The sequence below is a fragment of the Branchiostoma belcheri genome, unplaced genomic scaffold (assembly GCF_001625305.1).
Source record: "Branchiostoma belcheri isolate BF01 breed outbred unplaced genomic scaffold, Haploidv18h27 scaffold194, whole genome shotgun sequence".
NCBI classification, from domain to species: Eukaryota; Metazoa; Chordata; class Leptocardii; order Amphioxiformes; family Branchiostomatidae; genus Branchiostoma; species Branchiostoma belcheri.
The window spans coordinates 130,283-142,333 of record NW_017803424.1 but is presented as its reverse complement, the minus strand read 5'-3'; the positions used below and the strand labels follow the sequence as shown (position 1 = coordinate 142,333).

The 12,051-nt window shown below is 38.8% G+C and overlaps 2 protein-coding genes across 2 annotated transcripts in view; both read left to right on the top strand.

The window, feature by feature from the left end:
- Positions 1–12,051, top strand: part of LOC109468177 (von Willebrand factor D and EGF domain-containing protein-like) — an 85,081-nt gene that overhangs the window by 2,368 nt on the left and 70,662 nt on the right. The window contains exon 3 of the mRNA XM_019766433.1: positions 848–1,222. Within this exon, the coding sequence (XP_019621992.1) occupies positions 848–1,222 (375 nt within the window). The remainder of the gene's footprint in view (positions 1–847; positions 1,223–12,051) is intronic.
- LOC109468188 (neurogenic locus notch homolog protein 2-like) lies at positions 1,582–8,723 on the top strand. Its single transcript, XM_019766444.1, has 12 exons — positions 1,582–1,835; positions 1,976–2,090; positions 2,379–2,990; positions 3,136–3,252; positions 3,658–3,780; positions 3,938–4,051; positions 4,422–4,544; positions 5,929–6,000; positions 6,142–6,267; positions 6,549–6,679; positions 6,915–7,149; positions 7,726–8,723. The coding sequence occupies exons 1-12, from the start codon at positions 1,725–1,727 to the stop codon at positions 7,944–7,946; spliced, it is 2,100 nt and encodes a 699-aa protein (XP_019622003.1). The 5' UTR covers positions 1,582–1,724; the 3' UTR covers positions 7,947–8,723.

Sequence of the window (12,051 nt, the reverse complement as noted above, 5' to 3'; positions counted from 1 at the left end):
TTTTGGGGATTTGTACACAAAGATTTATTCCATTTCTGAGGGGGTATCTGGAGTGTATGGCGGATGTCCTGGTAACAGGTAATAAACTAGCTAGGTGGGGCGGGCAGTGACCATTCTTCAATTTGTACAGAGTGGTTACTGCGTGAACCTTACGACGGTAAGTAAGTGTAGGGAGGGCAAACTGAGAATAGAGAGATTTGTGAGAGGGATAAGGAATCCCGTGGTGTCCACTTATCACTCTGGCTGACCGGTATTGGACCGATTCGATGGTCTTTTGATCACGCATGGTGAGACCACCCCAGACGATGTCAGCGTATTCTAGAACTGGTCTGACAATGATTTTGTACAGTTGTAGTAGTATGGTCTTGGGCACCTTTTTCCGAAGGGCGCAGAGCATTCCAGCAGTACGTCTTGCCTTGTTTGTCATGGCTTCGACGTGTGCAGACCAGGTGAGTTTACTGGTTAGGGTCACACCCAGGTGTTTGTGACTGTGGACAATCTGTAAGGTGGTACCGGCTAAGATGACCGGGGGGATCCTTTGTGGGAGGGGGCGGGTAGTGAGAAACATAACTTTACATTTGTCCCTATTAGCCTCTAGTTTCCAGTGTTGTAGCCACTCGGAAACTGTAGCCAGATCTGTGTTTAGTGAGTCTACAACTGTGTTGATGGAACGGTGAGCTACAGTAAGAGAGGTGTCATCTGCGAACAGATTCGCCTCACATGTTGTACATCTAGAAGGTAAGTCATTAATGTATAAGATAAAGAGTGTTGGGCCTAAGATAGAACCCTGGGGGACGCCAGCAAGGGGTGTCTTCTACTAATCCCAATTACTTTACAATCATTGTAGGTCACAGAGGAATTCGACTATGTAGACATCATAGTGCAGCAGATCCAGGCAGATTGCGCAGAAAAAGCCTACAAGGAGGTCAGTCTGTACGAAACCAATGAAAACGGCACAGCAGTACCCCCAATCTTCATCACGGCAAACCTGTGTCCACGTCAGTGTAGCAACAACGGCCAGTGTGTGAACGGTACCTGTAAGTGTAACGAGGCATACGCGTCGGAAGACTGCTCCATCCAAGTTGGCAGGCCTCCCGTTGCTCTCGCTCTCCCCGCCGAGGGTCTCTGTGACGTCCGGACACGTCCCTGTATGAAAACCTCGTTCTTTGCTGAGGGACTGATGGATTCAGAGAATCTCACCTGCAGAGTAACTCATGTTGAGGTAAACCACATTACATAGCATACCATAATATTGATCTACAATTATAAATAACATTGCCTTCCGTAAATATACATACATACATACATACAAACATAGTCATGTAATCTTGTAAACATGTAAGTCATTAAAAGGGAACATGCAATCCGTGTAGATGGCCATTTGTGTTGCTCGTTGTTGTAGGTTTATAACATACAGTGTCTTATTTTGTTATTTGCCATTGCCAGTATTATACTAATGTTTCCATTTACTTTGATCAAAAAGATTGCATTTTTTACTCTTAGGTATTTTAACTAATTACAAAAAAGAACGAAATCTGTACAAATAATTCATAAAACGTTTCCATATGTTTTTCCAGATTGAAGATGGGCAAAAGATTCCTGAAACCTCTAGCGGCAGGTCTGGAGCAGAGTTCAGGAGTTTTGGGGAGGTGGCATGTATCCTTCCCCGGTCACCTGTACGTTACGGAACACCTGCTACTAACGAAGGCGCGGTGGCTCATGGGATGCTGGTCTCTGTCAGTAACGATGGAGAACGGTTCAGTGGAGAGTTGTTCTTCACAGTGTACGACTCTGTCTGTCAGGAGTGTACTGAAGGAGGTGACTGTGTGTGGAAGGTATTTTGCAGATTTATTTATTTTAAAAAATACCGAACTAAAATTGCTAAGTACACCAGAAATTCAACGATAAGATATTTGGTTCATAACGTTCTACTTTACAATGTTACTTTGAATACGAAGCTTTTTTTTCAATGCAGCAAAACACGTGCAACATCCGAGGACACTGCTTCGGGGTTGAAGAACCAGATCCCAACAACTGGTGTCTACAATGTCTGCCTCAATTTTCTAACACGACCTGGTCCAACAGGCAAAGTGAGTCATAGAAGGATATGTCAGAAAGATGTTGCTGCGTTAATAGTACGCAAAAACATACTGATTGCAGATCATGTAGAACGCAATATTCAATACTAAAAAAACAAAGATACGTAAAAAAATACACAAAATGTAAAATTACATTAAAATTGTTATATTTAAATATTTTTATATTTTTAATATTATATATTATTATTTATATATTTCGATAATATAGATGGCTAATGTAAAATATCATGAAATTTTTCTGTGTTTGTATACATGAATGTCTCTATCGTTTTAATCCAGATAACAGCCCACCGTCTTTCACCACCTCACCGACCATCACAAAGCTTCCCGATGAAAACCTGACCATGGCCCTGAGCGCTGTAGACCCAGAAGGCAGACCTTTGACCTTTAGTCTCGTGACATCGGGAGGTCCAGGCGTTACTGTGAAGCCAGACGGCGAGCTGACGTGGATAGGAGACTTCACAACAACGTTCGACATCAGCGTTACTGTTCAGGATGAGTGTGGTTCATCAGCAGAGCAGACGTTTCAGCTGACGACCACAACGTGTGACTGCCAAAATGGAGGACTGTGTGTTCCTGATCCCGACAAGCCTCGCGGCCAAGGCTACTACAACTGTGTCTGTCCAGGGTACACCGGGCAACTGTGTGAAACAGAAATTGACGAATGTCAATCAAACCCATGTTCCAACGGAACCTGTATTGACCATGTGAATGGCTACAACTGCACCTGCGCGGAAGGATACATTGGTGTTAATTGTGATGTGAGTGTTAATAATAAATGTGCCCTGGAGCCGTGCTTCCCAGGGGTCTCTTGTGTTAACCTGCAGGACGGAGGTTACCAGTGTGGTAGATGCCCTCCTGGCTTCATTGGAAACGGATTTGAGTGTGAAGGTAATGTAAACGCTGCCTCATTTATTCATAATAATAATAGTGACTGTTTCTTGGTAACCACCAGGTTGTATGAAATCATCCTCATGTTTTCATCATGTTCTTTTACATGAACTAATAGTAATAGAATATCTATTTCTCTTCACAGATATAAACGAGTGTGATCTGAATAACCACGGCTGTCCACATCTTTGCGAGAATCTACCGGGAACTTACGAGTGTACCTGTCCAGAAGGACTAGCTCCGGTTGGTGATCTTTGCACGGGTGAGTCTCAAAGTTTTCTATTTTTGATGGGTTCTTTTGGAGGGGGTAGCATTGTGTTCAAATGTTACCCCCTGTAAAATATTAACGGCATTAGTTATTTATTACTTGAGCGTTGTCAATTGCTATTATTTTTGTGTTAACTCAATTCAGTTTTGTATTGTTATTTTATTTCAACATTTTGGTTAATTAATAGTTTGTTTTCGCTTAGTAGTGGAAAAGGACTTGGACAGTCCAAATTGGTCTCTGCCAAACTCCACCACACTATCTAGTTTGTTTTACTTATATTCGTTTTACAATCATTAATGTGTGAGAAAAAGAAAACAAAAAAGTAAAAAGAATTTTGTTAGCAGTAAAAGTATGGGACATCTATAGTTTGATCTTGTTTTTTATTTTGTTACATAATAGATTTGGATGAATGCCATTTGGAGCTGGATGACTGCTCCCATTCCTGCACAAACACCAACGGATCCTACACCTGCGGATGTCCACCCGGTTATGTACTTGGTACTGATGCAAGAACATGTGATGGTAAATATGTTTGATCAAATGTTAGAATCAAACACGCTATACAGAGATTACAGACCTTTCGAAAAATATCATTATATGTTAAATAGAGATACCAATTCACGTGAATATTACAGAATTAAGGAAATACTGAAACATGCTGATGCCATTTTTTTTTCAGATATCAATGAATGCAGCAGCTCGCCTTGCCAACATGAAGGTCTATGCCAAGATGGCGTCAACCAATACAGTTGTTCCTGTACCCACGGCTGGGCTGGATCGCATTGTCAAGATGGTAAATACGTTGCCCTTGTAATATTTCAATATTTAAAAAATATTTACTAGAGAAATTATCCTTTACCATATTGAAATCATTGTGTCAGTGATATCAATGGATTATACCACCACTTTTCTTCGTAAGCTGAAATTTAAAAGTGTTGGTGTTTATGTCAAAGGCAGGCATACGGATGGAGTAATGACTTATTTACTTAACTTTACTTATTTTTTCTTGTAATTCAAGCCCATGGCCCATATTAAATCAACAAGACAATATACAGGCATTTACATACAAATGAATGGTATAAAAATATAACTGATGTAATATTTGCTTATATCAGGTCTGTTCAGCAAACAACACTATCTACATTTTTTCTGTTTTTTTATAGATCTGGATGAATGTAACCTGATAAACCACGGTTGTGAGTACCAGTGCCAAAACACTCCAGGAAGTTATTCCTGTGTGTGTCCGGAGGAATACACTGTCGGCGCTGACGGCAAATCCTGCGTGGGTAAGTTTTATGTTTTTGTTTGTCTTTGTTACCTCCGGGAAAGGAGACATCTTTTTGCGGAAGGACTATGTTAGTGGTCGATATTTCTGTGTTCGCAGGTGGTCTGGTTGGAGTTCATTGAGTTTTAGTATATGATTTGCTTTTGGGGTCGAGATGATATGCATATTTAGTGTGCTTTTCGGTGTCGAAATAAATTATTTGGACGGCCTTTTGGCACACACGCGCCAATGGTAGTCACAGGGTTACGATTTATGGCTTTATTTTAGCTTTTCTTTTGTTGAAACATTTATTGACAAAACACGGTAACGGCACACAAGAGTGAAACTTATATTCATGCCGCCATCGACACATAAGACAACACATAATACATGACAAGGAAGGCACGATTTTACAGAGTAATTGAATTATAAACAAGTGACCATATATTTCAAAAGACTGACAGTACTGACATATTACCTTAAAATATTACAAAAACTGTTTAGAATCTGACAAACATCTTCGTACATAGAGCAATATTTGAATGTCATGAGTTGTTGATACCTCTTAAAAATAGGTGCACTAGAATATCATCTGGCAGATTCTTAATATCGGTAGCAAAGCCTAACATTAATACTTTTCAATTACCGAAAAGTGTTTCTTCTGTAAGCACTCTAACGAAATTGTATACGGATGTACGTAGAATTTGGTCTTATTCCTGTCAGTTTGCACGATTGAGGGGAATATAATAACTATCACAAGTATGTATCTGGCTACCTAATTTAAAACAAAACAGTCTATATATTTTATCACTACAAAAATAAACTGTTGTATTTCATTTTCTAATTTCACAACTTTAGGGCCCGAAACATCAAGTACGGCATGTTATTATTACAGTACTGTTCCAAATGCCTACACTCATTATATATAATTACCTGGTGCATGTTCTGTATTGTAAATGGGCTGACGTGGCCTTAGCCGTTTATTGGCATCATAAATGGAGTCTATTTCTTCTGTTCCTTGAGTTGACCTTATCTAAGTACAGTTATCAACTTTGTATTACTGGTCCTGTAGCTGTGACGTCGCTACCAATTAGAAGGATTGTTTCAACACACCAAGGGGTTTCGTAGTTAAATACATATAGAGTGCAGATAATCAGGTTGGTTAAATAGTGGACAGTGTAAATATCATTTCTGTTATCAGTGGTAACCTATCATTGGAGAGAGGTAAGTATTTCACGGATATTATAATAAAAATGGTTTAATTTACTATGTTATGGGTACTTTAAACTAGTGGAAGAAAAGGATCGAAGCGCACTTCAATCACATTCACAATAATGGCGATAATGATGAATTGCAATGTCATTTAGAGCATGATTATAAACACAGTATATACATTAACCTTTCAGAGACTCAACATCAGGAAACAACAAAGGAGAGCGAGAATACACAGCAACCTATTCAAGCAACTACCTTGAAAGGTTTGTATGCACCCCCACAGACGGTTTCCAATTTTTTCCTAAAATTATCAGTTTAGCATATTATCCGTCATGGGGGCAGGGAATGGGACAATATGTTTTGTATTAATCTTTTTTGTTTCATTTTCTTTGTGATATGATAAGTTGATGACTGCAGGAGCCACCCTTGTCCAGACAAAGTACACCAAGACTGTGTCGAAGTAGAGGGTTTATTTGTTTGCCAGTGCGTACCTGGCTACTATCTGTCGGAGGATGGCACGCAATGCAAAGGTTAGTTATTTGGTCCTGATTCCAAATACTTTTTACCTGCCCATGTGTAAATGCGGAATTCAGATTTCCTGATCAGAGACATTAATTTTGAGAATTTATCACACACAATAGGCTATTACATACTGAAAGGCACGATTTTCCTCTGTTTTAATTGTTATTGCTGGGTGGTTACAGCATCATATACGACTTTGTTTTAAATATAAACATCACTACATTATGACCTTGCCCATGTTGACAACTATGTGTGGTTACCCGTTTGATGGCTTATTCTGTACTTATAGAGACTACAACGTTTAACACGGAGGTGACAATTTCCCACATCGGCACCAATGAAGCGGTTTTCACAGAGAACGGTCTGGGTGATCCGGAATCAGAGGAGTTCAGCACAACTAAGGAAGAAGTGGAAGCTGCAGTGAGTTGTACTTTTAAGAAATTGCTTTAGAATTGCCCGGGAATTTTTTAAAATACCTTGTCATCTACATTTATTAGGACCTAAAGTCCGTGTTATAACCATCGGGATGACATGCTACTTCTAGTTCTCAACCATCATTGATAACTGATCACTGATCGTAGGCAAAATTAGACGTCAAAATATCTTTTCAACTACCAGACAGGTATCAATTATTGAATTTTATAATTGTCTTCAGATCGATGGAATCTTCGCCACCAGCGATCTGGATAATCGCTACAAAGGTTGTAAGGTCACAGGTTTTCGAGCAGGAAGTGTCATCGCCATCTTCGACGTCTACCTCGGCGAAGGAGGGACTGTCTCAACCGTTGAGATCAAAGACATCCTGTACGCCGGGATACTGCTCAACAACAATACTTTGGGCTCTGCTGGTTCAATCGTGGTGATTCCATCATCCATCCTGGTGTTTAAAGGTGCGTGGCCTTTTTTTTTTCAAAGTTCGCATTACTCCAAATAGCGATCCTATGTCTTTTAGAAGATATCCTTTTATACCAAGAACTAATATATTTAATATTTATCGAAGACCGTTTGGAATTCCCATGCTAAATGTTTGCTTGAATGACTTATCAAATTTTGTGTCAAGTACTGTCACAATAGGGCAAGATCGTAATCAAGTTAATTTTCTGTGCACTACTTCACCCTAACAAAAAGGACACGAAGTCAGTTAGATATAAACGTAAGATGCAACCACAGAGAATATAAAGGCTTGACGTATGTCACATTTATCTATTTCGACATAACCAAAATGGTAGCCAATGCGTATTATACATGTAGATTTTATTTGAGCCGAAGTATTATGCATACTGTATTGATTACTTGAGAACTATTGCAACAAACACAATCAATGTGTACGGTACGGTACATGTTGAGGCTGGATTGATATTTGAAAAGGGAATCTTGAAATCAGCGTTTCTTTCGCAGTAATTGTTAAAAGAAAATGTAAATGTTTCTAGTTCCTTACTGATATGTATTTTGTTTTCTATCAATAGCTGTCTCCAATGAGAACGCGCCCTGGTACAAGGAGCCGCTGTACCTGGCACTGCTTTGTGTTGGCATTGCAGTTGTGGTCACAGTTGGTTTGGTTGTCGTTCTCCTCAACTACACTGGTCGTAAGTACCGCCGTTGCGGCCCTAGCACAGCGAAGTTTGATGAGTACAACATGAACATGGAGTTGACTGCCAAGAACCCATCTGTTAAGGCTTACAACTAGTTGATGTCTTAATTGCAGTAATTAGAAACCAATTAAACTATTGAATCATTTGCCAAGTTACCACACTAAAAGTAGAAAAAAAGGAATAAGAAATGTTGCACGAACATGTAATTCAATAAAACCTTTCCAAAACGTAATCCGAAATGGAACGTTATTACATTGTAAAAGAGGTCAGAGACCTCCGCTGAGTATTGCGATTTGTTGTGCCCGTACCTTCGCAGCTGTAAGTCATGCTACTTTTGTTCCAATGGTATGTAGTTTGGCATGTCGTCTGCTAGTACACATGAGATGACGCGTATGTAAACCGGAGCAGTTTTCAGAGTGCATATTTTATTTTAGAAGACAACCCTATTTTGATGGAACTGTGATTTTTTTATCATTGTGTGATTTGTGCTCGTTGTTGTGTAACGATGGTAACCACCCTGCAGGTGGCTGAACAGCTGTCGGTGTTTAAACATATCCAAGACAACATCAGTGAGGATATTGACAAATGGCACATTTGTGATTATTTCATAATTGAAGTGTTTGTTTTGCTTTTTGTAGGTTTTTTTTTTACATTTTCTTCGGCACAACACACCTTCGCCCAATCTGCTAATAGTGTCACAACAGCACGGATATTTGTGTCAAATTGACTCTTGTTTAGCTTAAGAGTGGTGATTTCGTGAGGCCATGAGATTTATTAGATTGAAACTGTATAATTCATATGTATTATGCATTTCTTTTTTATGATCCACCTAAAAATATACAGTAGAAAATAGTACACAATTGCGTTTGGTTTTCAAACATTTTCTGACATTTTAATACAAAAAGGAATTGTGATTAACATAGCAATGCATAACGATTTTATTACAATGTTAGCACCGTATGTGAAACAAATAAAGGCAAGTAAAATCAATTGTATTTGAATCGGTGGATCTTTTCTGGTTAATTAAAAAAATTGACTTTGTTTTTCTTAGTCAAAGAGGTTTTTGTGTCTTGTTCATCTTCTTCACTGTTTAATATTCTAGCTCGAAGTGTAAAAGCTATAAGCCAATTAAGCCACACCATACATATTTACAAAAACAGTAATAAAATGTAATGAGTATTGACAGGTTGAAACCACTTGAACTCCTTTTTTTATTACACTTGGTCCCTTTTATTAAAGCATAGACGCCTTTGGAAGTTGTCTTTAGTACCTCAACTTTTCTGTCAAATCACTTTCTGCTAGAAAAAGTTGAGGTACTAAAAAATAAACACAAATCTTTCCAATACAAGAGGTCGGTGACTTTTTGCCTTCGTCATGTATGAGTCTGGGTTATCAGAAATGTGCTGCTGTATATAGTTAGCTATCATTATGCTGGTATGTTAACCAAAATGATGTGTGACACACCAGGCGAAGTGAAGAAACACATGTGGCACAATTCTTCCCCATAACACGTGCTGCCTTTCATCAAGAATTCGTAATCCTAGCATGTCTAGGTCATGAGATATCTAAACCGGAAGTTGAGATGCAGTACCATAAGGAGCCGCCAAAAATCTAATCATTTGAGGTCTCACCAAGACCTACCTATCTACCAAATATCAAGTCCATCCTTTTAAGCTTTCCCAATTTATCGTGTTTATAGACAGGCAGACACACAGACCCACAGACACGAACGACTCTGATAACATAACCTTTTTGGCGACGGCAATAAAGGCAAATACACATGGTTTTATCAAAGGATGCTAAAGTTTTAAGCTACTAAAACATCACAATGCAATTATCAGCAATGATGACAGAAGCTTTTGCTTATTCAGACAGGTTCAAACCTAAACAGGTTGCTTATTCCTTTATTTATGGTAATTTTGTTTATGTTGTTTATAAACAAGACGGTATTGCTGACTTACAGTCGTAGCATCAAAAAAAAAATAATTGGCCTATTTTCGTGGTATAAATTGTCCAAAGGACAAAAACAATATTGCCCGTTGTTTTTCTTAGTCTTAACGCCGACTTAATTTTATGGATGACATCCTCCGAAGACACCGAAACTAGTGCACGCGGGCGAATAAAAAATTCCAGCCAAAAATAAAAATGCTACTAAACCACAGGAATACAAAGCTGGTATCATGAATTCGCGGCAGTACTCAGCGACGTATACGACAGGCCGGCACATGCTGGCTTTTTGCGGGATTTATGAATCTGCACTGTACGTATGCACTTGAGTTCTTGAGTCGTGGACCTTCGGTATCCTAGGTGCCATCCTCCAGAGTTACAACCGGCTCCGTATTATATTGTCGCTAACTACCATGGACTACCCAGGCCTAGAGCCAGGCCAGGACTTGGTGGACGTGATCTTTTTTATTTCAACAGGGGAAAATCAATGCGCGCGCGGATGTCATCATATGGATTTTATTGAATAACTTAGCAATTTTAATTTGTTATGCCAGATATGTCATGAAATCAAATTGTACAGCAAGACACAATTTAGCCAAATGCTACAAGTTCTTGTTTGTTTTCACAAGTAAACCATTTGATTGATTGATTGATTGATTTATTGAAAATTAAGTCAATGTGGCCTAAGTTAACCTTAGCACTTGAACGTATTGACATGCTATTATCTCTAACTAAAATCCTGCCATTTGACATAAACAACGTCACCGACAACACCTTATGTTCAACCATTCTCAGGGGTAACCCCTCACTGTCGTTTGTCAACAACTGTAAAATATTTGACGTGGTTTTCAACTTTATTTTTTCAGACAGGACGTTTTGTTTGATTTAGTTGATTGATTTTGATTTGTATACCAGCTCATTATGTACCTTTGTCATTTATTCTTCTTATTATTATCACTTTGTTTTATTATTTCCTTTTATGTGTGAGGAGAGGGCTGAGATGAGTTTCAAAACCTTTTGCCCAATCCTCGAAAAATAAATGTGAATAAAATAAATAGATAATCATTATGGTAACACATGTATCTATCTATATTTGTCTATGAAAATTTCTGTTCTTAAAAGGAAATAAGACACCAAGAACGTCATAAAAACTGCCGATCCGGAAATACGTTTATTAGAAAATAAAACAATGATAATAACAATAATACAAACTTTTGTAAATTCTTAATATAGAAGCTACTACATTTCAAGTCTTTGAATCAAGTCATTCCTGTTTTACAGGGACAGCTCCTGTCCGCCCTACATTTAATGTAGTACACTATAAACTTTTTACAGGCTAAAAAAATGACGATGAGTCCATTCCCTATGTATATCAAAGCTGCATATATGTTTAAACATTCAAGATTGCCAATCTAAAATGGCGGATAGCTTGAACATGTAGTGGCGAAGTTTTGACGTCATTAAATTAGCATCAGAAGCATAACGTAAATTGTTTATTTATACGATTTTGACAGACAAAATCACTTCGCCATAATATACTTTAAAGTGACACACCGACCCGTTCCAGGATGAGCAAAAATGAGTCTTGATAAAATCAAATGGCAACATTAGTCATGGGGGTTGCAGGTCGTGAGCTGGAGCTAGAGCTTGGCCTAGATCCACGCCCAGGGGCAGTGTAGTGCCCCGTCGAAATACCAAACTCCTCACGACTGTGCTTTAACATAGACGAAGCAACCGGTAAGGGGAAGCCAAAATTCAGCAAATCTGTTTCAGTGGCAGCCACCAGGTAGCCCAATGTGATGTTGTTCTCGGCGAAGATGTGGAGAAACTCCATGAACCCGTGCCGTTCAACGAACTTGTAGAGCGCTGGGTCTAAGCAAAGGGAAATATAATTGTGATTAATGAACGAAAATAAATGAGTTTACCAAAATCATTATGTTGTATACCTATTTACCTACTAGTCGCTCGGCTTACAAGGTCTTCTTACTCAATCTTATTGACTCCCTGAAAGTAGACTAGAAACGTGTAGAAACAGCAAAATTGCACATTAAGGCTAAAGAACGTCTACCATTTGCTGTGTCGACATGATATGTTACTTGTACTACATTATGAACTATGTTGAAGCTTCAATATTGTTAACGTACCGACATTCAGTCGACCTTTGATTCCAACCTCCTGTGCCCCCTTTGAAGCACCATGGACAGGTAAAGCGTTCTTTAACAGACGTGCGTATCCGTCTGAATCGATGATAGC

What these genes read in the sequence shown, in the direction of transcription:
- LOC109468188 (XM_019766444.1), top strand. Translation starts at nt 1,725, where the DNA reads ATGCTGGTCTCTGTCAGTAACGATGGAGAACGGTTCAGTGGAGAGTTG. An exon ending in GAGGTGACTGTGTGTGGAAG is followed by an intron (nt 1,836 to 1,975) that starts GTATTTTGCAGA and finishes TTTTCAATGCAG; the next exon opens with CAAAACACGTGCAACATCCG. An exon ending in GGATGGCACGCAATGCAAAG is followed by an intron (nt 6,268 to 6,548) that starts GTTAGTTATTTG and finishes CTGTACTTATAG; the next exon opens with AGACTACAACGTTTAACACG.